This window comes from Cucurbita pepo, chromosome LG12 (assembly GCF_002806865.2).
Source record: "Cucurbita pepo subsp. pepo cultivar mu-cu-16 chromosome LG12, ASM280686v2, whole genome shotgun sequence".
Taxonomy (NCBI): Eukaryota; Viridiplantae; Streptophyta; class Magnoliopsida; order Cucurbitales; family Cucurbitaceae; genus Cucurbita; species Cucurbita pepo.
This window is the reverse complement of record NC_036649.1, coordinates 174,897-201,429: the sequence shown is the minus strand read 5'-3', so window position 1 is coordinate 201,429 and position 26,533 is coordinate 174,897. Positions and strand designations below refer to the sequence as shown.

At 36.4% G+C, this 26,533-nt stretch overlaps 6 protein-coding genes across 11 annotated transcripts; 4 read left to right on the top strand and 2 right to left on the bottom strand.

Moving 5' to 3' along the window:
* Positions 1–415: 415 nt before the first annotated feature.
* On the bottom strand, positions 416–3,794 carry LOC111807603. 2 transcript variants are annotated; one of them, XM_023693395.1, is made up of 4 exons: positions 3,567–3,794; positions 2,753–2,948; positions 1,169–1,393; positions 416–623 (listed from the first exon to the last, which is right to left on the bottom strand). In XM_023693395.1, the coding sequence occupies exons 2-4, from the start codon at positions 2,813–2,815 to the stop codon at positions 534–536; spliced, it is 378 nt and encodes a 125-aa protein (XP_023549163.1). In that variant the 5' UTR covers positions 2,816–2,948; positions 3,567–3,794; the 3' UTR covers positions 416–533. The 2 variants fall into 2 exon arrangements, with proteins under 2 accessions (XP_023549163.1, XP_023549164.1); XM_023693396.1 differs by having other exon boundaries at positions 2,753–2,844.
* A 218-nt stretch (positions 3,795–4,012) lies between these two features.
* LOC111806516 (syntaxin-61-like) lies at positions 4,013–7,561 on the top strand. Of its 3 annotated transcripts, XM_023691864.1 has the most exons (9): positions 4,013–4,148; positions 4,257–4,415; positions 4,504–4,563; positions 5,581–5,694; positions 5,868–5,981; positions 6,268–6,458; positions 6,634–6,724; positions 6,823–6,888; positions 7,297–7,561. In XM_023691864.1, exons 3-9 carry the CDS (start codon positions 4,510–4,512, stop codon positions 7,405–7,407), a joined length of 741 nt encoding a protein of 246 aa, XP_023547632.1. In that variant the 5' UTR covers positions 4,013–4,148; positions 4,257–4,415; positions 4,504–4,509; the 3' UTR covers positions 7,408–7,561. The 3 variants fall into 3 exon arrangements, with proteins under 3 accessions (XP_023547632.1, XP_023547633.1, XP_023547631.1); XM_023691865.1 differs by lacking the exon at positions 4,257–4,415 and having other exon boundaries at positions 6,634–6,735; XM_023691863.1 differs by lacking the exon at positions 4,257–4,415 and having other exon boundaries at positions 4,014–4,148.
* A 210-nt stretch (positions 7,562–7,771) lies between these two features.
* On the top strand, positions 7,772–10,082 carry LOC111807155 (ycf20-like protein). 3 transcript variants are annotated; one of them, XM_023692745.1, is made up of 4 exons: positions 7,813–7,958; positions 8,578–8,785; positions 9,206–9,429; positions 9,740–10,082. In XM_023692745.1, exons 2-4 carry the CDS (start codon positions 8,592–8,594, stop codon positions 9,778–9,780), a joined length of 459 nt encoding a protein of 152 aa, XP_023548513.1. In that variant the 5' UTR covers positions 7,813–7,958; positions 8,578–8,591; the 3' UTR covers positions 9,781–10,082. The 3 variants fall into 3 exon arrangements, with proteins under 3 accessions (XP_023548512.1, XP_023548513.1, XP_023548511.1); XM_023692743.1 differs by lacking the exon at positions 9,740–10,082 and having other exon boundaries at positions 9,206–9,698; XM_023692744.1 differs by lacking the exons at positions 8,578–8,785; positions 9,740–10,082 and having other exon boundaries at positions 7,772–7,958; positions 9,206–9,698.
* A 693-nt stretch (positions 10,083–10,775) lies between these two features.
* LOC111807154 (arginase 1, mitochondrial) lies at positions 10,776–14,136 on the top strand. Its single transcript, XM_023692742.1, has 7 exons — positions 10,776–10,867; positions 11,916–12,058; positions 12,144–12,303; positions 12,932–13,065; positions 13,215–13,424; positions 13,501–13,611; positions 13,687–14,136. The coding sequence occupies exons 2-7, from the start codon at positions 11,918–11,920 to the stop codon at positions 13,945–13,947; spliced, it is 1,017 nt and encodes a 338-aa protein (XP_023548510.1). The 5' UTR covers positions 10,776–10,867; positions 11,916–11,917; the 3' UTR covers positions 13,948–14,136.
* Positions 14,137–14,142: 6 nt separating this feature from the next.
* On the bottom strand, positions 14,143–18,995 carry LOC111807153 (protein NRT1/ PTR FAMILY 7.3-like). Its single transcript, XM_023692741.1, has 5 exons — positions 18,709–18,995; positions 17,403–17,547; positions 16,757–16,974; positions 15,662–16,215; positions 14,143–15,225 (listed from the first exon to the last, which is right to left on the bottom strand). Exons 1-5 carry the CDS (start codon positions 18,871–18,873, stop codon positions 14,352–14,354), a joined length of 1,956 nt encoding a protein of 651 aa, XP_023548509.1. The 5' UTR covers positions 18,874–18,995; the 3' UTR covers positions 14,143–14,351.
* Positions 18,996–21,673: 2,678 nt separating this feature from the next.
* On the top strand, positions 21,674–25,707 carry LOC111806947 (transketolase, chloroplastic-like). Its single transcript, XM_023692492.1, has 7 exons — positions 21,674–22,393; positions 22,932–23,022; positions 23,111–23,216; positions 23,318–23,600; positions 23,846–23,994; positions 24,083–24,236; positions 24,385–25,707. The coding sequence occupies exons 1-7, from the start codon at positions 21,899–21,901 to the stop codon at positions 25,342–25,344; spliced, it is 2,238 nt and encodes a 745-aa protein (XP_023548260.1). The 5' UTR covers positions 21,674–21,898; the 3' UTR covers positions 25,345–25,707.
* The last annotated feature ends 826 nt before the right edge of the window (positions 25,708–26,533 follow it).

Genomic DNA, 26,533 nt, shown 5'->3' with positions numbered 1-26,533 from the left:
ATGGAGCCCTCAAACAACCTCCCCTTAATCGAGGTTCAACTCCTTCTCTGGAGTCCTTGAACAAAATACACCCTTGTTCGACACTTGAGGATTATACTGACATGACTAAGTTAAGGGCAGTCCTTACTCCCTCCCAATAATCCTCTTCTCGAACAAAGTACACTATAGAGCCTACAGAGACTCTCCCAAGGCCTATGAAGCCCTCACAGTTTTGTTTTTGGTTTCTCCAAAAGGTCTGATGCCAACCAAGATGTATTCCTAACCTATAAACTCATGATCATCTCCTAACTTAGCCAATATGGGACTCCCTCCTAACAATTCTCAACCAATCAAATAAACCGTGCACTAAATAATCCGAGATATGTAGAAAGGAGCAAGCATTTCGCAGATTATAAACCAATCACCTGAATCAGTTAATTAGGATGTCTCAAATTCTCATTAAGAGCATCAAGCAACGTTCGCTTTGTCTCTTCCAGCAATGGCAAATGAGATAAGAGAAATACACCGAATGAAACGGGAGCCAGCTGCATGCACTATCTCTCCACCCTTTCAACGATATAGCCGTGCCGTTTCAATGGCAGGAACGATGGCAGGAACAATGCCAGCAACACGTTTATGTATATCTGAAAACAACAGTTGGACATAATTTTTCATTCAATGTAACCCAGATTTCATTAAGAGAAAGAAGAGTGCAAAAGGTGACCACAAAAACATTGGCCAATATCACATAAAGGAGCCACCAAAAACGAATTATGAAAGAGCTCCAATTGTTTGTGTTAAAAGGAAAAATGAAGTCGCATTATAACTTCGTATTATGAACACAAGGGAAGCATGAAGTGTACAAAACTTTTGAACTTCTCCAAAAATCCCTCTCTAAATCCTCCAACACGCCCAGCTACACAACTTTCGAGTAGTTGGAAATTATCATCAATAGTTATGAACTTGGAACACTTGAACTGACCAGTTATATCTTAAATGGGGAACTATAGAATAGAAGATGCAATTGGATAAGTTAATTTCAGCTAGTGTTTACATGGATGGGAAAAATCAAATTTTAGAGGGAAGAGTGGATAGAGTGGCCAAAAAATAAAGCTATGCATTTGATTCAAGGTATAAAGCTTTAACATGAAATAATTTGTTTAGCAAGGGAGGGAAGAATTGTACGAACCAGAGGAAAGAATATGTCCACGTTGATGTAATGATAAAACAACTTCACCCACTGCCAACCTTGCTTATAAGGGGTAGAAACCTCTCCATAGCAAAAGCGTTTTAAAAATCTTGAGGGAAAGTCCGGAAGTCCAAAGAGAACAATATCGACTAGCGGTGGACTTGAGTCGTTACATTTTACAGATGCTGAAAGGACATCTGCAACAAGTTCTCTCAAGCCTTTATCCTGAAACATACAAACCATGAGTAATAAGCCATTAAAACAACCCAACAAAACTGAGAAAACACGTCACAGGGTTTACTGCTAAAGAGAAAATGAGCTTCTCATTTTATGAGTAACGATTGCAAACACATTTTACAATAAAGTTCTGTCTGCGATGCTTATCAATCGCAAGGGTTGAAGAGTGGGAAATATCCCTCAATTCTAGAACTTATAAGTGCCAATATCCTAAAAAATGAATTGTGTATAGACAACTATGATCCCAACTTCAAACCATTGAGTGTAGAAAAATCAAAGACCTTCTGGTTAAAACATCAACGAAATCAAGAATGAGCAAAAGTATTATGACTAGGAAAAGAACAGCCAAAATGGAATTAATCTTCTTTCAACAAATTTCTCAATCCATCAACTTCAAAATTTGCACAAGCACATTATATGTTAATCAACACCCATCAGGTAATGCCTAGTACAATTCTTGAACAAAGGCAATTAAAGAAATTAAACATTTTCTAAATCCTATGTTCTTTTACGGTTTTACCAGATCCTCACCAACAGAACAGAACAGAATATCAGAGTTCTATATATTGTCATGTGCCAAAGCTACAGACGAACTTAAGGATCATAATGCACCAAAAGTCTAATATTAATAGAGCGCATGAGAAGGAACAAAAAATTTATAAAGAGGAACATCTATAACATAAAGTTTAAAATGTCAACTCATTTTTTTCAATGGATAAGAGACTGAAATTTCATTAGAAAGAAAAGAAAAAAACAGTATGTTGGAAAAATTAAAGAATACCTAATAACATATTTTGTTGCACAGTAGTTTATCAATAAATGGAAGGAGACACCCCTCGTATCGAGCTATACACGCAGAAACTTTCAGATATTAAGTTACTCGAGACGCAAGTGAAAAATAGTCAGCAATATTCACTCTATCAATGCCATGTGGATTATTCCCTTGTCTTCTAACATTTTCCTTGACTTGAAAAGGTGTGGGGTGTGAAACCTCTCCCCAACGGACACATTTTTAAAATTTTGAGGAGAAGTCCAAAAGAGAAAGCCCAAAAAGAACAATATCTGCTAGCAGTAGGCTTGGTTACAAATGGTACCAAAACCAGACACTGGGAAGTGTGTCAGCGAGGACATTAGGCCCCTAGGGGGTGGATTGTGAGATCTCACATCGGTTGGAGGGGGAACGAAGCATACCCAGAGAGAACGAAGCATTCCTTATAAGGGTGTGGAAACTTCTCCTTAGCCAACGTGTTTTAAAATTAAAATTAATAAGAACTGACGGATAGGAACAATAATTCCACAGTTAGGTAGTGGTCAAAAATTAAAATTAATAAGTTCACAGTTTAATACCTCACGATCATAACAAGCAACTGTGAGAAGACGTGGAGCAAGTTGCTTCAAAATCTCTCTCATGTCTGTGCGATGGTAGGCACGGCCAAATGCTCAACACAAACATATGCAACAGCAAGGAAATATTTCAGAAAATTTCATCACGTTCATGAGATCCAACACTAGGTGGACCTCTTCGAATATCATAATGTAATGCCTGCCAGGAAGTTTAACACTTCATCAGAATAAAACAGCAAGGAAATATTTCAGAAAATTGGTTCAGCTCCCGGAATCTTGATTCCTGAAACAGAACCACCTTCACCAGCGACATAAATACCATTAGGACCCCCACCATAGCCATCTTGGCCACCAGCCTACCGCCATGCCATTAAATTCATATCATCTCAAACACCACGTCTTCCTCTTCACAGATGTAATGAAGGAAACACTTCAGAGAGAAAACAAGGAGGCCAGTACACATCTCTACTAGAAACCCTATCCACCTCGCTGACTAGATTGCAGCTGTTTTTCAATCAACATTACCCAAATTTTGAAATATCCCGAATAAACCAATGATTTTATTCTCATTTCCATAGATCTCGTAATCTCCACAGACGTAAATTACGAACTCAAAAGCAACTGGTCTTTTAACTTCCATGAACTAATTTAGTCACAACTTTCACCTTAATCAAATAAATAGTCTAGTTAACAAAATGAAAGTTAATTAGACCAGAGCTATAAGCTAAACAGGCACCAATTCACTAAAAATTTCCAATCCACAAATGAGATATGCGATCTTGAAACAAAATGGAAAAAGAGTTTCGGAAAAGATTACAATGGATCGGATCTTGTGGACGGATGAGATGCCGGAGACACGTTCATTTGAAACGATGTAGTCGAGAATGGACTTAACAAGCTTCCATTCTTGAAGGAAGTACTTATGGATTACCCTCTCCTTGGATTCGTGCTCGTTATCGTTATCGTCGTCGTATGCTGTCATTCCGTCGAACTCGTCCTTCTTGGGGCTGTTGCCGTCGTTGCCGCCATATTCAGAGAAGTATAAGCTCAGTTCCCGCCCGCTTCACTGAGCTTTGAAGTATATATATATATATATATTTCTAATGAATACTTAGTTTTTCACCCAATAAAAAAACCATTTAAATGGTATTTCAATCATTAAATAATAAACTTAGCAATTTAAGAAAGTATTGAAATTATTTATTAATCACTATGAATAGAACTTTAAAAAAAATAGAAAAATAATGAAATTGGAAAAGTATTTAGATTTGGAGAGAAAGGAGGAGTAGAGTTTCTCTCTCTTCGAATCCTCTCCACAGGTCGTTGCGCTCTCCCTTCACCAGCAAGCATTCAGCAATTTCTTCATCAGATCTACACTCTCCACCGCCCTCATTCTCAGGTTTGCCTCTTCTCTTTCTCGTTATCACTTTCAGAACGCCGATTCTCGATCACTTTCTCCTTCCTGGTTCGTCTTTGTTTTGCATTAATCGATAAGCTCCAATTCTAGATCTGGCGTAGTGATGGGGAGAGGATTTTGTTCTGCTAATTTCCAATTGATGATCTCAGCATGCAATGGAGTTTTCTTTTCTGCTAATTTTTTGTTTGGATTGGAGCGAAACAAATTCGCGCGCGTAAATTCTATTTTATGCGCTAAGCTGTTTTGAGGGTGTGAGTTCGGTTATTCTTTCATTCTGTTGACTGTGAACGGAGTATTGATTTCTGGAAGTCATTTTGTTAGCTATTATTTATTGCAGTTGAACATGCCATCGGCTCAAGATCCGTTCTATGTTGTAAAAGACGAGATTCAAGAATCTGTAAGTTGGCTGCTTGCGTCCTGTTATGATTACCTGCTGTGCTTTAATTATGCTCACCGACTTATTTAAATCAAGCTCCTTTGAAGTATGTTCTTTTTTTCTGCAATATTGATTTGGTTGTTAAAAGGAAAAGAGTATGAATTAGAACAGGGAGATTGGAGAGTGGAAATAGTGATAAAGTTTGAAGCTATATTCGCTTGCTGCAAAATGAACCAATATCAACAAACGAGACATGATGAAAATTCTCATACAAAAATGTCAAAATACAAATATAACTAGAACTACCAAACAATGTGGAGACTGGAATGCACATTAAATCACAACGCTTGTAGCAACTGTCAGTGTTTGGAATATTTCGGTAGAGAACAAATATGATTGCTGTAAATGGAACCTTCTCCTTTCACTTGCTGACATCTTGTAGATCCTGATGAGATTTTTTTTCTCATCTCCAAAAAGTATATCCTGTCATTTGTATCTAGTATTTCTGTCAACACGAATATTCTGTGTGAGTAGACGAACATGGCATCCCAATACCCATTCCTTGAACAGGCATAAGTTACGGTAGACTACGTGAAGGATATTGTTTGAAGGTCTGACTATGTCTTATTCTAGAAAACAATCGAATGCCTCATTGTTAAGCCTGTTCTACATTTCTAGATCGAATATTGATGAATGATTATTACTAGTTCCAGATGAAAGTATTATGAATTCCTCAAAAAAAAAGTATTGACAGATCTGCATGATCCAGTTTCTTGCCTCCAAATTATGAAATCCTAAAAGAAAAAGCTAATGTTGGAAGTTCTCTGACTTGGTTCTGACATCCATAAAGTGTTGATTTACATTGGTGCTCGAACAGACGATTTGATCTTTCAGACCTTTGCTTCTCTAGTAAATAATTTTGGTCGCAAATAATTTATTTGTGAATTACATGTTTTTGAGTGAATGTTGGTTTTCTACCACTTTTTTTTGGCTACATGTGTATTTTTTATAATGTGATTTTTTTTTTATCTCTATCAGATCGATAAAGTGCAATCCAGCTTTCACCAATGGGAAAGGATATCTTCTGATCCAGGAGAGAGAGCACGACAAACAAAAGAGTTGCTCGCTTCCTGTGAGAGTATTGAATGGCAGGTAAGTTCTCAATTTCTAAACCATGTTGTCTGCTTCTTTTATCTGTTGTGCAACTTCATTTGTTCTGGGGCTTCAATGTGTGACTAAGCATGATTCAATATGTTGCTACTGGTGCTTCTAATTTTGTCTAGTGACATAAGCTTTCTCTGAAAGTCTGCTTTCTTGATAGGAAGGTGGACGAATTGGACAAAGCTATTGCTGTGGCAGCTAGAGATCCTTCTTGGTATGGCATTGATCATGCTGAACTTGAGAAACGAAGGAGGTGGACGAGTACAGCTAGGATGCAGGTATTACTTGTCTGGCCTTCTTTTTTTTTTTTTTTTTTTTTTTTTGCATCAACAGTTAAGTTAAAATAAAGTAATAAGCAAGTTTGCAATCCTTGTTTTTTCCATATAGTTATTGATGTGCTTCTTGTGGTCCTACGGTTATACCACTGAAGTTTATTTTCAAATATGTTAAGAAATTCTTTGTCCAAAGCCATTATAAAGACTCAAATATTCAAGTAATATGTCCATTTCTTCTAAATAGTTTGAACAGAGCTTCTCTTATGCATTTATTTTGTTACTTTAATAGGTTGGAAATGTTAAGAAAGTAGTAGGAGCTGGAAAGGAGCAAACTGGAACTGCTAGTGCAAGTGGGATGCGTCGAGAATTGATGAGACTACCCAATGCACTTGAAACAGAAAAATCAAACTTATATACAGCCCACCAAGAAAATGATGACTTCATCTCGTCCGAATCAGATAGACAGCTGCTTCTAATAAGGTAATGTATATATTTCTTACCCGGGTTGTTAACAGAATCCTCCTGCTTAAGTGGAAACCTATCGCTAAATTAAGTATCATGATGAAGTACAAGAATAACATAATAAAATTTATGTAGATTAGAGTACTTGTTAACTCACCTGGATTTTGATCCCCTGTAAGATGTGTATATATAGGCAGCAGGACGAGGAGTTGGATGAATTGAGTGCGAGTGTGGTGAGAATTGGAGGTGTTGGGCTCACAATACATGAAGAGCTCCTTGCACAGGTGTACATTCTGTAGGTTGCAGTGCCGCTAATTGATTCTCTCTATACATCTGCAGTCTGATGAACTTTCTAAGACTCGAAAAAAATCTTTCTATGCAGGATAAAATTATTGACAACCTAGGAATGGAAATGGACAGTACATCAAATCGTCTTGATTTTGTTCAGGTGTGTTCATGATCTCAATGCTGGTCATATGCACGAATATTAGCTTAAGGTTCACAATAATGAGATTCTGAAATCTTTAGCAGTAATCAAATCTATTTTATTCCTTGAACTTTCAAATTTGTTTAATTTTGGTCACTTAACTTTTAAATGGACAGTACATCAAAATGATTATTATTTCAAATTTCATATATTAGAATAGATATTTTAAATGTTTAGAGCAGACTTTGAAGTTTAGAGATCAAAATGGATATTTCAAAAGTCTATGAACTAAAGTAGAACAAACTCGAAAGCGCAGTGAGTGACCAAAATGGTATTGAAACCTTGTTTTCTTTTGTTCGTGCGTGGTTAATAGAAGTAAATACAAGATTTAAACATTGTTTTTCCCTTGTCTTGTATGGAACCTTACAGAAAAAAATAGCTGTGGTGATGAAGAAGGCCAGCGCCAAGGGGCAGATAATGATGATATTATTCTTGGTAGCTTTGTTCATCATCCTTTTTGTGTTGGTGTTCCTCACCTAGTTTTTGTTCATCATAATTCACACGAGGCATCATCCAGCCTTTATCTTTGTTTTGAAGTTTCTTTGATAGAGTTGGTATACCTTAATTTCTTGTAATTATAAATCTCTACAGGTTTATGATAGATTCAACAATTGCTGTTTCTAAGCGAGACCAACATGCTTTGNGACCTTTGATGCCATGAAGTTTAAACATTATTTATTATTTTTTATTGAATTGAAACTATTACTATTTTTTTCGCGGAAAAAAAGGTAATTTTGGGCTATTTTAAATTCTCGTATTTTCTTTATAAATTTAAAGTTTAGTTATTTGGATTAAATAATTAAAAAAATGATATTGTAAAGTCTTAAATTTTTAACCCGTTGCCTTTCTTTTTCTCTTTTATTAATTGGCTAAAAGATGGACTATCCGAGTTCTAAGGTACGGCGCCAAAATCTGCCCCCTCGCCTAAGACCGACGATTGATGAAAGAGACGAACAGTTCTTGCAGCTAAACCTCCATGGGAGAATCGTGAAAGATAATCTGACAGGTTGCTTAGGCTCGGATATCGATCTGTAAGCATTCTATTCAACCTATTTCTTGATTTTCTGGTTAATATCTATTCAGATTACTTCAATTTCCCCTCTCTGCGAGCTGTTGTTCAATTGATAGAATTCTAATTAGGTTTGCTGGAAATTGGTCTGCACCTTGAGTTTCTACGACTGAATCGTTGTATTTCAGTGTAATTTAGAGCGTGCGTAAAGGACTGTGGCTGAAAGATTTACAGAAATTGAAAATTTAACGATTGGGAAGATTCTATCTGAGTTGTGCGAAGAGATATTAAGTTCTGCAGTTGAATTTGAACCATTTGCTTATTTTTACTAACTCTAAGCTATTTGGTTCACGCCCACAAGGTAATGGGCAGAGCGGATTTAGATTAAAGAGAGAAAGTTTGCATATTATTTCTAAAGACAAATTTCATATGATAAAGTTGTGAAGGGATAAAGGAACTGTCAGCTCCAAACAGCAACTGAGGACATATGAAACTCATAAATCTGTCTTTTCATCGTTTTATCGTTTCTTTGAAATGACCAAGGCACGAAGGAATAGATATGTGATGATTTCGTTTATTTTAAGATTCTATATAAAGAAGTTATGTGTTCATCAATAAAAGTGCTTGAATATTGCTTGCAGTTCAAGATAATGTAATGGCATTTCCAATGAGGTTGTTATCCACTTATCCAAGAACCAGTAAGCTTCAATCTCCAAAATATGCAAAAACAAGAGTTTCGGTTCCCTGCCTCGCAGCATGCTTTTACAACACTTATGTGCTCCATGGTCAACTTCACCATCAGTCTTTTTCCTTCTATGTGACCAAACCTTCAGTGATAAAGAACTTCAAGTAAGTTACTTAAGGTAGCTGTAATTGCTAGGGACTATGTTAGGTTAGGTTAGTTATGCTATTCTTGTATGGCGTTACGAGCATCAAAATGTTGAATTTGTTCAAGAAATGCAAGTTATAAAGTCAGTCAAGCAGCTTGTTTCTGCCTTTCCTGCATCTCTTCATTATTGTACTATACAAATTGTACACAATAGTTTCCTTACTTGGTAGAACACTTGAACTTCATAAGTTCATTGCAAAGCCTATAGTAAAATTTCTCTTGGGCCCTTGGCAACACAAGGGAAATAATGATTGTAAACTTTAGGATGCACCTCAAAGGGAAAAGGTGATATGCCATATGATCTTTAACGTTATTTGAGAAGAATCGTCGTTGTATGATTAGTCTATGTTTGTAATTTGTTATTATTCTTTGTGGTACAGGAAGATGGCCTTATCCATTAGGAGCAGTGTGGAAGAGAGTCCATTTGATCCTCCTTCAAATAGCTCGAATGGCAGAACAAGACTGACACGGATTATTTCAGCTATTCAAACCAAGTTGAATGCGAGAATTAACGAGTTAAGGAAAAATCTTCCATTGAAGATACTCTTCTTCTTGGTTGGGTTTTACAGTGCAACTGCATTTGCAACTGTTATTGGTCAAACAGGTGACTGGGATGTTCTATCTGCTGCATTGGCTGTGGCTGTTGTGGAGGGGATTGGGGCCCTCATGTATAGGGCTTCTCTTCCCCTTTTGAACAAGATTAAAGGCCTAATAACCATGTTCAATTATTGGAAAGCTGGACTTTCCATGGGTCTTTTCTTGGATTCTTTTAAATATGAAATGGATGATATTTTTGGGTTACATAACCTCTTCCATTTATACTTAGAAAATGTAATTCATATCATTTATTAACAATTCAAATTCATTGCTGTATATCTTCAAATTGCATTAACTTGGGTTTATGCTTTTCCAAGTTCTGAGTACACAGGATGGAACCTCCAATTCTTGGATCTGAAGCCTTGGGACAAACATGGTTGCTGTTTGAAGGATTTCCTAAGAGTTGATTTCCATCGTCTAACCAATTAGCTCAACCTTCTAGACGAACATGGTTGGTGTTTGAAGACTTTCCTAAGAACTGTGAGTAACTTGAAGACATTTTTATTCCTATTGTCTAACCAACTAGCTCATATGTTCTCGACAAAGATATTAGATGCTTTAATTTTATATCTTTGGTAGTTATGAACTTCAAAAGAAAGAAAAGAAACCTCATTATAAATGTAGCTCTCTAAAGTTACTTTATAAAATCTCTCTTTTTAAGTTCTCTGTGTGGAAAAAGAAAATCTATCTGATTTCATCTCAACTCTAGACTTCTGTAACAGCCACGCATATATTCTCTGTTAAGATGGAACACCATGAGCAAGCTCTAAATGAGAATCTTCAAGCCAGGTGTTATCGGAAGCTTGTGAAAGGGGCAAGCGAGGCAACGCCTGTGCGGCCATATTCCCGTGAATAAAACTAGAAAGAAGCTAGGAGAAATACTTCCTATCATAACGCAAGTTGGATTCCTTCTATAGCCGCCACCCGTTTGCAGAATTCCATCGGTTGGGATGGGACGAATGGCAAAGTAGAGTTAATCTCATTTTGGTCCTTAAACTTTAAAATTTGTTCCATTTTGATCTATACTCTTTTCAAAAGGTAACATGTAAGGCTTTACGTTCTAAAAAAAACAAGGACCTCAAAAAATTTTAACGCCTTTTGGCCTATCAGCGTGAATAACGTTGGTTATAAAGTAAAACGCTGGTTATAAAGTTAGAGACGAATATGAAATTTAATCCTAAATTTTAAGTTTGGTAAGAAAAGTAATATAAATATATTCTTTTGATTTATAAAGAAAAGACTAATAATAAAGTAATAAAAATAGAAATATAAGAAAATAATATTGTTTTAAGAAAAAAAAAATTATTACTTTATTTGCCGCTTTTTAACTGTCACGGGGCGGCAATTGGAAAGCGCGCTCTTCCACTGTGCTGATTGGCCCATTCATTCGTTCGTTCGTTCATTCATTCATTCATTCGCTCCATCGACTCGCTCGCCCTTCATCAGTAAGTTTCCGATACTCTTTTTCTCCTTCTCCATTTCCATTTTCATTTCATGATTCTGTTTCCGATAGCTCTTGCGTTTGGATTTGTGAAAGATCTTCTCGGTTTCACGAGTTGCGAATTGCACTGTTTTTTAGCTCTTCGTGTTTTCTCTCTTGAGTCTGTATTTGCTGCTCATTGCTGTTATTCGAGGTTGATTTGCTTGGGGGCCGGAAAGCTCCTACTCACCAGAAATTCTCCACAATTACTTAAATACGGTTGTGTCGTCGGAAAACCTAAAGGAAACACTCCTTTCCTTCTCCCATCGGTGTGGTACACCAATCTACTCCCTTCGGAGCCCAAAGCCCTTGCACCAACGTGGGATCTCACAGTCCATCCCCTTCCGGGCCTAGCGTCTCGCTGACACTCCTTCCCTTCTTCAATCAATGTGGAATTCTCCAATCCACCCCCTTCGAGCCCAACATCCTTGCTGTCTTGCTGGCACTCCTTCCCTTCTCCAATCAATGTGGAATCCTCCCATCTACTCCCATCGGAGTCCAACGTCCTTGCTGGCACACCGTCTCGTGTCCACCCCCTTCGGGGCTCAGTCTTCTCGCTAGCACATCGCTGGCTTTAACACCATTTGTAACGGTCCAAGCCCACCTTTAACAGATATTGTCTTCTTTGAGCTCCCCTCAAAGTTTTTAAAACATGCATGCTAGGAGAGTTTTCTACCCCTTATTAAAAAAAATGTTTGGTAGGATCTCATATGGGAATCTTTTGCCCGGTAGGAATGACCCTTCCGGGAAGAAAATTATTAAAATATGAATTTCTGGGGAATTGATGTTCTTTACCTGATTTTCTTTAGCTGCTTATCACCATTACTCTTTTCCCCTTGAAGCTGAGGCTGCTCAGTGGTCGCCATCTCATTTCAGCCTCCCTCTTCCCCTTACAATCTGAAATTCTCATTTCTAGCTATGGAATTGGAAACACGTTGGTTTGAACCGATGTGGGAACAAAAAAAGATTATATTGCCCTATTTTAATTCATATATACCATTCTCATTTTACAGAAATGTCAGTGTTAGGACGGAGAGGAATTCATTACTTTCACAAACTAAATTCTGCAAACGTTCCCACCTCATTGATTCAGAAGGGTCAAAATCGTGTTATTGAAGCATCTCTAACACTCATTCGCGAGAGGGCAAAGCTCAAGGTTTAGAACTTGAATTTATTAAGTCACCCAACATTTCTTCAGTAAATTTGGTAACTTTATTAAGGTTTTGGAGTACTTTTCCTAGGGTGAGCTGGTGCGTGCTTTAGGAGGTGCTGTAGCATCAGCTTCTCTTCTTGGAGTTCCTTTGGGACATAACTCATCATTTCTTCAAGGCCCAGCGTTTGCACCTCCTCGGATCAGGGAAGCCATCTGGTGCGGGAGCACAAATCCAACTACAGAAGAAGGTATTCTATTCTGTGAACTTTTCGTGAAATTAGAGCCAGACATTAGACGGTGGGCTTGAGCTTTTACAAATGGTATCAGAACTAGACACTAGGCAGTGCATCAGAGCCAGACACTAGGCAGTGTGCCAGCGAGGATGTTGGGCCCCCAAGGGGTGGGTTGTGAGATCCCACATTGGATGGGAACAAAGCATTCCTTACATGGGTGTCAAAAACTCTCCCTCTCTAACAGACGCGTTTTAAAAACCTTGAGGGGAATCTCGAAAGGAGAAGTCCAACAAGGAAGCTAGCGGTGGGCTTGGACTTTTACGTTCTTAATAGTAGCTTAATCCTCTGTTCTTGCTTGGTAATTGACAATATTTTCTATTCTTCAAGATGGTAAATCATAATTTGTTTTGGAGTCTTGTATTTAAGATTTTGAAATTAGGCATGAATGATGACATGTGGGGATAAAGTATATTAGAACATTCTGATTTCAGAAGCTAATTGTGAAACCTATGGGATTTTGAATGTGTATTGTGTTGTCTGGACATTCATTTACCTGCAAGTTGGGGTACATGACAAGACAACAAAGTTCTATGTTAGCTCAAATTATACATGGCCATTGAAAAACAATGCTTTTGTGATGCAGGGAAAGAACTTACTGACCCCAGAGTGCTAACTGACGTTGGTGATGTCCCTGTCCAAGAAATCAGGGACTGTGGTGTAGATGATGAAAGATTGATGAAAGTTGTGAGCGAGTCTGTCAAGCTGGTCATGGAAGAGGTGAGTTACTCCCGAACTTATTTTTCTTTTAATCCATCATTTTTCTCCTCATACTTGGTGGATTTAAAATATTTTAACTGTTCTAGTGTCTACTGTAGTTTCTGGATCAACATTCAGAGTAAATATTATTTACAATCTTTATCCATCAGGATCCACTACGCCCATTGGTTTTAGGAGGCGACCACTCCATATCTTACCCCGTCATCAGAGCTGTTTCTGAGAAGCTTGGGGGTCAAGTTGATATCCTTCATCTAGATGCCCATCCTGATAATTATAATGCTTATGAAGGAAACTATTTTTCACATGCTTCTTCTTTTGCACGAATTATGGAAGGTGGTTATGCCAGGCGACTTTTGCAGGTAACTTTCTTTCCTCTGAATCTCATATATTATTACTGATGTTTTAATGAACTTGAGTAATGGTTTTTCATTTCAGGTTGGTATAAGATCAATATCTCAAGAAGGAAGAGAGCAGTGCAAAAGATTTGGAGTGGAGCTATATGAAATGCGAAACTTTTCGAGAGATCGCGAATATTTGGAAAATTTGGTACTGTGTTTCTTCTATGATCCTTGCTAGCCATTGTCTGCTTTCCTAACTCTTACTGTATCATATGATATGAAGAAATTGGGGGAAGGCGTAAAGGGTGTTTACGTTTCAATAGATTTGGACTCTCTCGATCCAGCATTCGCTCCTGGAGTGTCTCATATTGAGCCAGGAGGTTTGTCTTTCCGTGATGTTCTGAACATCATTCACAATCTCAAAGGGGATATCGTGGGCGCCGATGTCGTTGAGTTCAACCCTCAGCGAGACACCATCGATGGGATGACAGCCATGGTTGCTGCTAAGTTGGTAAGAGAACTCACAGCTAAGATAGCAAAGTGAAAAAAAGTAAGCCTCGTCTACTTCATCTATTAGGTTTCTTGCTACTGTTCTTAATCACCCAGTAACTACTAGTGAAGTGAGAGTGATGAGCCAAGGTTTTATATGTACTTTAGGCAATATGGTTTATCATTCAAAAGTTGAAGGAACCATATATATGGAATAAAAATTGAAAATCGTCCTTCTGCGTCATCCCAAAGACGATAATATATGAGTTTTATTTAGAATGGTTGGAGGTTCAAATCTTCGGATTCTAAAAAGATTCTAAAAGAAAATGAGCAATGTTTAAACTAAGACTGGAACTTGTATTATTGCCAAACCTCTCTTATCAAAGATGATAATATCCATGCTGTGTCTGTGTCTCAACCATCTTTGTTCCCTGAAATTTTCCTGTCTAGAAAGGATTCTTACTTGAACTCGCTATCAAACTCCTCTTCTAGGTCTTCATCTTGGTTCTCTATTATAGAACCTTTATACCTTTTGGCACAGACAAGGTAAAAGACCAAGTTGAGAGCAGTCAAAGTGGCTGATAGAAAGAAAAACCGGTCCAAATGACCGTCGTTCAGGTTCGGGGGAACCCAACCGGGCTTACCATTAGTTTTTGTGATAGCCATTACTGTAGTTAAAATCAGGCTTGCAAGATAACTCCCCATTGCTGATGAAGACATGGAAAGTCCCATTCCCAAGCTTTTCAATCCGTCTGGTATTTGTGATGTGAAAAAATCCATCTGAGCTACGTAAACAAATGCTTCGGAGATCCCCACGAGTACATATTGTGGCGTTTGCCAGAAAATACTCAAAGAACTAGTTTCTTTACCAGTAACACTTGCATACTTCAACCGTCTTTGCTCGACAAAGCCTGCAATTACAAGTGCTACTACTGTAATGGCTAGGCCGATCCCAATCCTTTGTAGCTCACTTGGTGGTTTTGGCTTTCGTTTTGCAATTCTGATGTATAAAGGAACAAGGAGCCTGTCGTAAAGCATGATGAACAAGGTCGTGCTTACAATGTCGAAGGCGGTCATGCTGGCTGGAGGTATATGGAAGTTTGACACAACGAGGGTGTCCATGGCAGCTCCTTGTTCAACAAAAAGAGAGAGCATTTGAATGAACACAACAGAGGCGAAAATAGTGCATAACCAGACTGGAAGAAGCCTCAAAATGCATTTCACTTCCTCAACCTGACTGACAGTGCAAAGTTTCCATGGATTTGCTGTTTGCCCTTGGTTGCATATCAAGTTTATCTCCTCTTCTGTAAGAATGGCTGCTCTGTCCAAAAATCTGCATTATTCAAAAAAAAAAAGAAAAAAAAAAGGAAAAGGAAAAGTGTTCATCTTCCAATAAGTTTCAGGTCAGCATCTTGATTATTGAGGCTTCAGTCATATTACAACTACCCCCATACATACATACATACAAGCATACATATATATATATAGATAGATATAGATATAGATATATAGCTGTTCAATATCTTCACAGGTTAATAATAAAACTTTTTAAAAGTGTAATGTGTTTTTAGAAAATATAACTAAGAAAAATTTTAGTAAAATCATTTTACTTAGATTACAATTACAAAAATGAAAAATTATGATAAAACACCTCAGTGTCTCAGAAAGTTATCACTTAAAGTTGACATTCATTTTTATCTAAAACCTTTTTTAATTATATCACACGAAGAAAAAAAGACAAAAAGAAAGAAAAAGGAAGACCCACTTACTTGAAGCCTTCAGTGTGAAGCATTCTCCTTGTACCCTTTTTCCCCCCTGGACCTTCATAAAGACCTTCTCCATTTGAGGGCATTTTTAGATTCATCTTTTTCATGGAAGCCATTATAACTTGAGAGAATCTTGATATAGGATTTCCAGAAGGTTTGGACTGTCTATATCTTGAAGTTCCACTCAATAACAACAGATAGGCAAGCAATCCACACACAGCACATATCCAAAACCCCACCATCCAATGCCCCAAGTTCTCTATATAAACCAAAACTGTCTCTGAAATCAAACACCCCATGTTTATTGACACATAGAAGTAGCTGTAAAATGAGGTCTTGGCTCGCTTTTCCTTAGGATCCTTGTCGTCAAACTGCTCTGCACCGAATGTAGCCAATGCAGGCTCAGGGGCTCCATTTCCTAAGGCGATTAGATAGATCGATATGTAAAATATCGCGAGTTCAGTTAAGCCATGAGGGTCACATAATTGACCTATTTTTCCACAACCACTGGGTTTGAGCAGAGATATATGAGTTAATAAGGAAAGTGCTACCAAACCCTGCAAAAAGAGAGTATGAAGTTAGTTCATGTAGCAAGAATATTGGTCTTTGTAAGGCTGCCAGTTACTAAAAAGATGTAACCTCAATCTCACGTAATAAAGAATTTGTTTTTAGTTTTCTAAGCTAATTTATTGACTATTCCTTAGCTAATTTAAAAACTTACAAAATCCTTAATTGTCTATCGAAGTTCTCCGACTCTAAGGTGAGCTAAGCCTACCCAACGAGTAGCAGGGCGAGCCACGAGTGAAGTACAACAAGCAGGCCCTTGACAGCCCGCTTCAAAAAAATCCCTCAAGTTTCAAAAATTAAATAAGGAGAGGAGATTGTGAGGTAACTTATCTGCCAAACAACTTCTCAACTTGTTTTCTAGAGCTATTTGAATAAATTTTGAAGTAACTTACAGTCGGCTGATATCTACAATACGTCCTTGTTCTTGGAATTTGACCAAGAGTATGTCTAAAAATTGAAAGTAAATGTATGTGCATTTAGTCGTTATCAAATCGTCTTGCAACAGAATAACAAGGGAAGAAGCTGACTTACAACAATGAAGACAAGTTGAAAAATTACACAAGTGAGATATCTTCCCAAGTATGAGTCGCTGAGAAATGCACCCAACAAAGAGAAGCAATAAGTGGTTCCCATCCATCTGCTGAATGTATTTGCTGCTTCAGCATTGGTTTGCCTCAGCACTGACTTTGAAAACAGAACCAAATTCACTTCAACTCCCGCAAATGCCAGTGTGATCAATCCTTGATTCACTGCAACAGTTACCAAACCAACTTCTAAGCATTTGGAGGGGAGATAAAAGTTGGAGCTTGTTCCATAACATCGTATATGTTCTTAAAATTGGAGACTGGAAATGAGAATGTTTCCAAACAACTCAAAGCAGAATCAAAATCTTGTTTTTTCTTTAAACACATGGGACAATGAGATCTCTGTCTGACCTCTTAGTTCAAGGCATACACGCAAACTAGTTGAGCTATATTCAAGTTGACGTAACCAAAATGCTAATTTAATTTTCTTAGTTTATAATATGCTCCATCTATTTTTCTGAAATTGGTAACAATGGAGAAAATCGAATGTTATTAAACTATCCCTTTTGGAAAATGAGAATGCCGAACTTGAAATGAAAATGGCGTTGAGATTCTCAGTTTTTTATAATACCACATAAACGAGTTTTGTTTACCTAGCAGCAGCATCCCACAATTCCACCCACCAACTTTTCTTCCTTTTGCTGTTGTTTTGACATTTTGATCAGCCAAAGCAGCTTCTTCTGAGCCTGAACTCTGAAACCCTTCTTGGCCATTCTCCAACTGATGAAGATCTGCCACCTTTTGCAACATTTTCAATACTGTTAAATTTTTATAAAAGTCCATTTCAATATCAAATGAAAGCTAAATAAAATATATATTAATAGCTATCATTGATGCAGCATTAGAGATTAAAGTATATGTTTAATGGACTGTAGTAACTTTGACTTTTGATGAAGATAACAGTTCAAATGGTGTCACTCTAAGTTAAAAAATAAAAAGGGGAAAGCAAATCTATCTAGTATTGTAGTGTCCTAAAAGATAAGAAGTTGTTCTAAATCGATGGGCTATGATAAATTTAATTTTATCTCCATACTCCAATACTCCTCTCACTTGTGGATTTGAAAATTAGAACAAGATCGAGGAAATGGTTGTCAATCCATATTAATTGAAGAGAAATGAGAGTATGAGTGTTTAAACATAGTACTACTTGCTCTCATATTAAATCACTATCGAACCCATAAGCTTAAGCGAATAAGTTGTAGCAAATTTAATCTTATATCAATACTCTGTTGTATAAAGTGATGATCAAGTGGGCTTAGGAAGGCATTTAGTCTCTGAAAACACATTTGGCTCTTCAATCAACACGGGTAAGAAACTTTGTTACATTTAGTAGAATTTTTCACAATAGGGCCTAATCGTCACTTAACCTTTCTGAGATAATAATCTAAATTTTTTGAGATAATAGTTTTGTTCATGTTTGATAATCATTTAGTTTTTGTTCTAAAAATTTGGCTAAGAATTCGAATAATTCTTTGAGAAAAGTGAAAACAGCACTAAATACCGTGATGAAGAATCAAACACGATTCTCAAAAACTGAAAACAAAAAATACAGGGGGCCTTAGTCTGGATGGGAACTAAATCATTACCCAAGTAAAAGAAAAGTATAGACTCAATGCGTTGTTCAAACAAAATAATAAAGAAACATGTTTATATCAATTGATCACGAACATTTTGTAATAGAAAAAACAAAAGATGGCTAATCAATCCACCAGCTCAAACAGTCAAAAGCAAACCCTATTGTGAATAAAAATGAACTTTTAGAGAAAGAGATAGAGAGCCAAATGGACAATGATAGCATGAATTGACCGATGTGCGGCATTGGAGGCAAAATCATGAAAAGGGAAAATTGAAGTAAAGCCAAAGCAAAGCAAGAAAACCATGATGAGGCCACATTATTACCTGAAGTTGGTCATTGCCGGAAGAAACGGTCCCATGGAGCTCTGGTTTTGACTCCATCGCCCTAAAAAAATTGCTCCCACTCGCAAATGGTGAAAGAGGGAAAATGAGGCTTTGAAATACGAGTGGAAAGGCAGGAAATCTAACGCTGAAACTGAAGATCGCCATGCATGGCAGATGCTTTGAATGAAACCAACCGGATTTGCGTTGAAGTTGACCACGGCAGCCATGGACGCTTGTCCTCGACACACTGCCATTCGGCCGCTTTTCCCCATACTAAGGATTTGTTTTGTTCGTTAAGTTCAGACTAGAGAGTAAGCGCCAAAAAACGGAGGGTGGATTCTTTATTATTGTTATTATTACTATTATTAATTTAACCTTTTTTTTTTTCTTTTCTAATATTCAATAACTTAACCACTTTTATATTAATAATATAACATTCTAAACTAATTGCACGATAATTAACTATACTAATTATAAATATTGGTTTTGATTCTTATTTTATGTTTTTTAATTCAATATTGATATTTAAATATTCAAAAGTGTTAATTTATTATTGCATGGCTAATTAATTTATAAATTAGTGTTTCAGTAAAAAGATATTGGATTGCAGGGGAAGGCCCATGGGCCAAATTCCATGGGCCTTCCTATCTTAAAGACATAAGGCCCATGGGCCAAAGTCCATGGGCCTTCCTATCTTAAAGACAGAAATTTATATAAATTTACATTTTCTAAATATAATAATTTTGTAGTTTTTAGATATTAAAATAAATCAATAAAAGTATATTTTCTATAATTTCAAAGGCTCAACAAGGTAGGTCCCATCTTTTTCCCTACCAACTCCCTCCATTATTTTATATTTGTCCAAACTTTCATCTCTTCCCCACCAATCCCTCCAATATTTTATATTTGACATCTAATTTATTTCTGATTAATTTTGTTAAGCACTAATTTCAAATTTAAATCTTAATTACTACTAATTTCAAGTTATTTTGTTAAAATAAAATTTCAAATTTAGAAAATAACGATGATAAAAGAGTGGGCATATTTGATTTCCCCCACCAAACTTCTTATATTTGATGCCAACAACCCACCATAAAGTCTTATTTTAATCAAAAGCATACTATTAAAAAAATATATAAAATATATATCATTTCTAGGTGAGTCAAATTAGTTGGCTACATTATCCTTTATATTAAAATATTAGATATTGGCATTAATTTGAATTTATCTAATAAAAATAATTGGACGTTAAAATAAATATTATTCAATATTAACTGATCTTTCCTCTATCTTTTAAAGTTAAACGTTTAAGATTCTCATACACACTCGTTCTACTGAAGAAAAAAAATTAAGATTATTTTATTTTATTTTTCGTAAATATCCATATAACGCGTATTGAATAAGTTTTAAATCACGCCTTATCATATTAATATTTTATGATGTTTTTTTAAAATCAATTACAAATTTGATATTTATCGTTTTAGAAAAAAAAATTCATTCATCTTGTTTTAAATTAATTTCAATTATTTTGCATTTAAAGTAGCAATTTTTATTTAGGTGATTGAGTTAATTAATTGAGTTTATGATTGAATAAAAAATAGAAAAAGTGTATATTTTCAAAATAAATAAAAACAACTTATAAATTAAATAAAAATACTCAACTGTTTCTAAAATTAAATAAACTTTTTTATATTTGAGACTTATTAGTAATTATTATTTATTACATTGTTCAATCAAATAAGCGATTTATATTATTATTATTATTATATTTGAGAAGAAAAAAAATTGAAAAAGAAATTTATTTAACATACGTTTGGGATTCAAATAAGGTAGTTTGGTCATTGTCTTCAAAATAGGAAAAAAATGTACTTTTCCATAAAAATTAATTTTCTAATAACAATTGTTTATATTTGAAACATTTTAAATTCCAAAATAAAATTCTTCATCATTATATTCGGCTCCCCAAAATTTAAACTGTTTATGAGCTGGATTTCATTTTTTAAATAAAATTGAAAAAATATAATATATATTAAAAAAATCATTTTTTTTATCCATTAAAATTTGTTTTATCTGAATTTACTTAGACTTTAACTGTTCAGATGAACACTTAATTAAAAAATAGCATTAAAAATCCTAAAGTAGCTATGACTTTATAACACATTAATCTTTAAAATAAATATTTAAAAGCATATGAAAATTAATAAATGTCAACAGCCGTGGGTATACTATTTTTATCCTTGTTCTAAATTATATTTTTTAATTAAAATGTTCAGCGGAGAAATCAATGATTTCGGCCAAAAACAAACTAAAGTGTTTTTTTTTTTTTCAAATAAAAAACATTAAACCGATACAAAGTAGAAATAAATATTTGGCTGCTAATTTTTTATGGAACCCGGCGGCGGCTAAAGCAATAATCCTTTAATTAAATATTAAATGAAAAATATTTCGATTTTCTATTATAGTCTTTCTCTCACATGTAGGACGTGACAAAGAAATTTAGATGGAGGTGAGGCGAGAAATATAATTTAAGTCTCCAACTCTGCTTAGCTAACAAGAATAAAATTCTCTTTACTCTCTCCTATTTCCGCTCAAAATCGTCTCGGTGCAGTTGGAATTTAAACAAACATTTTTTTTTTTTATGGTGGTTGATAATACACTAATTATTATTTAAAAGTTTGATTATTCAATTCAGATGGTTAACTATAAAATAATAAGGTTAGCATAAGGTTTTAAAATAGAAAAATTAATTAAATATATAATCTAATATTTCACAATATTGCAAATTTAATGAATATAATTTACTAATCTTATTAAATAAAAAAAAAACAATTATTTTTTGTGAAGGAAAAAATGATTGGTTTACTTGCATTCATTTTGTTTGTAAAGTATAATTAATAGAAAGAAAGTTTCATATCAAATTCCTGTATTTTTTTTTTCTTTTCCATATATAATAAATTAATAAATTGAGATGTACTGGATTTCTAGCTGACAATCAACGGCTGAGATTGTATGTTTATAGAATAATCCAACGGCGAATCTGTCATCTTCGTTCACCTGTCGTCATCTACGAGGAAGTTCAACAACCAAAGTTCAAAATTCTCCGTCGAAATTAAAAACCCGGAAGCCATTTCTCAGCAAATCAGTACCAAAACCACCATCTGCGTCTCGAATTCTTCAACCTTCTTCAGCTATGGCTTCCACTTCCTCTGCGGCCCTTTCGCAAGCGCTATTGCCCCGAGCCACCTCTCACCATGATTCAAATCCATCCGCCGACCGCGTTTCTCTTTCCTCTCGCTCTCTTCCCAGTTTCTCCGGCCTCAAATCCACCAGCTCCGCCGCCATCGCTGCATCATCTCGCCGGATCAGGCCATGCCGGTCCCTCCGTGGAGTGGTTCGAGCTTCGGTTGCTGAGACGGTCAATAAGACCACTGAGACGTCGTTGATCGAGAAGTCCGTCAATACGATCCGTTTCCTCTCGATCGATGCTGTGGAGAAGGCGAATTCCGGCCACCCGGGCTTGCCGATGGGTTGCGCTCCGATGGGCCATGTTTTGTACGATGAGGTTATGAAGTATAATCCCAAGAACCCTTACTGGTTCAATCGGGATCGGTTCGTCTTGTCGGCTGGCCATGGATGTATGCTGCACTATGCTTTGCTTCACCTTGCTGGGTATGATAGTGTTAAGGTAAGCTTTGTCTGAGTTTGTCCTCCTCTCGTTCTGTTGCTTTGTTTGGGTTTGATCTGTTTTTTCCTTTTTGGCGTTGTTCGACTCCTATGATTTCGGATTTCAACTGGATCTCGGTTTGTTCTGATTTTTAATACTTATGAATGGCGTCCTATTTGGTCATGGTATTGAAATGTTCGTCTTATCTTTCCTTTTCCTCATTTGTGTAATCTAAACGTGTTACTTTTCTTTTAGAAGTTTGTTGGCTATGGAATTATATGGCCCAAGATATCGACCCGTGACTTTTCTTTCGTTAAGATTATACCATCAAGTTAGGTTGAGGTTGGGTTTAGTACCAAAGGCGTATGTTTAAATTCTGGATTGAAATTTACTGCTCAACTAAACTTAATAATTTGCTTGTTAGATTTCATAACAAAAATTAATGTTGTATGGGTTTGAAGAATATAATTTGATTTGAACTGTGTACTAATCCATTTTTCTCTGTAAAGGGACAATTATATCCACTGTGACTGATGAATTTAGATTTGTTAATGACTAGGAAGAAGACTTAAAGAGTTTCCGTCAATGGGGGAGCAGAACTCCTGGACACCCTGAGAACTTCGAGACGCCCGGAATTGAAGTAACGACTGGTTAGATTCTTGTATCGAAGTTAAAGTGCTTAAGGTTTGGACACTGTTGTTGCTTTTGTTTGATTGTTAATTGTTTTGTTTTGTGAAGGTCCTCTTGGACAGGGTGTTGCAAATGCCGTTGGTTTGGCACTTGCTGAGAAGCATTTAGCTGCTCGTTTCAACAAGCCCGATAATGAAATTGTTGACCATTACACGTATGATATCCGACGCTAATCAGTAAACTTCTTCGATCCATTATAAAGAGCACTTTGTGATGCTGTATTATTCTTTTTTACTCATTTTATTCAATTGGCAGATATGTTGTACTGGGTGATGGTTGCCAAATGGAGGGAATAGCCAATGAAGCTTGTTCGCTTGCTGGGCACTGGGGACTAGGCAAGCTGATTGCTTTCTATGATGACAACCACATCTCAATTGATGGCGACACGGAGATTGCGTTCACTGAGAGTGTTGACAAACGATTTGAGGGTCTAGGGTGGCATGTTATCTGGGTGAAAAATGGAAATAATGGCTACGACGAGATTCGTGCTGCCATTAGGGAAGCGAAAGCTGTAAAAGACAAACCCACTTTGATCAAGGTTTGCAATCCCTTCAGAACTTTTGATGCACAGAGCTCTTGTTTTCCTGCATAGCTCTGTAATATTGCTCGTAGTTCAAATTATGTGAAAGTAAAATTTAAGCTGTTATATCATAGTCTAGTATCAGGGAGTTTATGGGAAAGTTAATCTTAATATTTACGGACGTGAATCTGAACTAGCTTTGCCGAGTTGTGATGAATTTCTACAAAATTGGGTGTGCTGAATTTACGTTTAAAATGTTGTAGGTGACCACAACCATTGGTTATGGATCTCCAAACAAGGCTAATTCCTACAGTGTACATGGTAGCGCACTAGGTGCAAAGGAAGTTGACGCCACGAGACAGAACCTTCAATGGCCGTACGAGCCTTTCCACGTGCCTGAGGATGTTAAGAAGTATGGATATAGATGATAAATGAACTATCGTTTTTTTGAGTTTAAAGGGGGTGATTCATTATTGATCTACCCTTGTTTTATCCTATAGGCACTGGAGCCGTCACATCCCCCAGGGAGCTGCTCTTGAAGCTGAATGGAACACTAAGTTTGCCGAATATGAGAAGAACTACCCAGAGGAAGCTGCTGAACTGAAGTCTATTATTAATGGAGAACTAGCTGCTGGTTGGGAAAAAGCACTGCCAGTGAGTAGCCCGTCCCGAACATGACTGTTTATTACTTGTTAAACTGACATATTACGACATGTAGTTAGAGTTCGCTTTTTTCTTCATGAAAAACTATATTGTACGTTATTCTTGCCTAAGGACCGAGTGTTTTCGATGTGTTATGCAGACGTACACCCCGGAGAGCCCAGCTGATGCCACTAGGAATCTTTCCCAGCAAAACCTTAATGCCCTTGCAAAAGTTCTCCCTGGTTTCCTTGGTGGAAGTGCTGACCTTGCTTCATCAAACATGACACTGCTTAAATCGTTCGGAAACTTCCAAAAGGACACTCCTGAAGAGCGTAATCTTCGATTTGGTGTTCGAGAGCACGGAATGGGAGCCATCTGCAACGGAATTGCCCTTCACAGTCCTGGACTCATTCCTTACTGTGCTACGTTCTTTGTTTTCACAGATTACATGAGAGCTGCCATTAGGATATCCGCCTTGAGTCAAGCTGGTGTAATCTATGTCATGACTCACGATTCAATCGGTCTTGGTGAAGATGGGCCGACCCATCAGCCAATCGAACATCTGGCAAGCTTCAGGGCTATGCCGAACATATTGATGCTCCGACCGGCTGATGGTAATGAGACTGCTGGGGCATACAAAGTTGCAGTACTTAACCGAAAGAGGCCTTCAATTCTTGCCCTTTCTCGCCAAAAGTTGCCTAATCTTCCTGGAACTTCCATTGAAGGAGTTGAAAAGGGTGGATACATTGTCTCGGACAATTCCTCAGGCAACAAGCCCGATGTTATCTTGATTGGAACTGGTTCTGAACTTGAAATTGCCGCCAAAGCTGCAGAGGAACTGAGAAAGGAAGGAAAGGCTGTTCGACTCGTTTCCTTCGTCTCTTGGGAGCTCTTCGACGAGCAATCAGATGCATACAAGGAAAGCGTTTTGCCTGCTGCTGTTTCTGCCAGAGTGAGTATCGAGGCTGGAACAACATTTGGATGGGAGAAGATCGTCGGAAGCAAAGGAAAAGCAATCGGCATTGACCGCTTCGGAGCAAGTGCTCCAGCAGGGAAAATTTACAAAGAGTTCGGTATCACGGTTGAGGCTGTTATCGCCGCTGCTAAACAAGTTATTTAGAACAGGTTAGTTGTAATTCGCCGAATGAAATCCAAAATCTACCATTTGTTTGAATTTAGGCGGGAATTTCTGTAGAGACCATTTCCAAGAGGTCTGTTCCAATGACATGGTCCTCTTATGCTGCAATAAAAGAGGTCTGAGTTTTCGGTCCACTGTGTGTGTGTTTGACGACAGTAGACACTAGGATAGGACTCCTCTGTTTTTTTCTTTTTTTTCGGAACTTTTGTTCTTTAAGTTCTTCAAGTAACGAGGTTCACTATCCTTCGTGTTATTGTGATATGATGCCTTTCTTTTTCTATTGGGAACTTGAAGTGCGATTGGATTGGTGGATGATGGTTGAATAATGTATTTATAGTTTATTTGAATAATGGTATGTCAAATTTGAAAGTACCAATAAAAGGGAATCTAACGAAAAAGAGGACAAATAAAAGAAGGGTCATACTTCATGGAGGTGAGAGCCCACCCTTTGGGAACATGGAAGGTTATAGCAATTTTTTTTTTTTTTTAATTGTATGATTAAAATATGGTTGTAAATTATTTTATTCGTTAAGATGGAGAAGGATTCCATCCATATGTTTAAGATGAGTTTTTAAATTTTGATTATTTTTTCAAATATTTCGACCGATATTACTATTACATTTATTTATGATTTTAATCTCATTTTTACTTTTCATCTTTAGTAAATTTTAATATCAATATTTGAGTAAACGAATTGCATTAGAAATATCTCTCAGAGTAGGGTGGGGACGACCCATCCCCATTCTTGTCGAGAATTGGAATCACCACAATTTTTTTTCTCCATGTTTTTAATTTTTTTAAAAAATTATTTTGTGAAGAAACTTTTATAATGTATAGTTCTATTTTACCATGTTACTCTTATTTTAAAAAATAAATAAATAAGCAAACATCTAATATAATATTTATGAACAAAAATATAATATAATATTTTTAAACCAATCAAAATTTGATATTACAACTTAATATTCCACACACAAAAAGTTTAAACTTAAATATGACATCACAATCTTAACATCTTAAACTTAAATATGACATCACGGTCTTAACATCTTAGATGTTGTAATATATAAGCAATAATATATATAGGACCCAAAGTTCATTATTTTGGATCCCAATTTCACAAACTTTGAGCTAGTAACATGTAACGAATTTAAATAAAATGATGACCCAT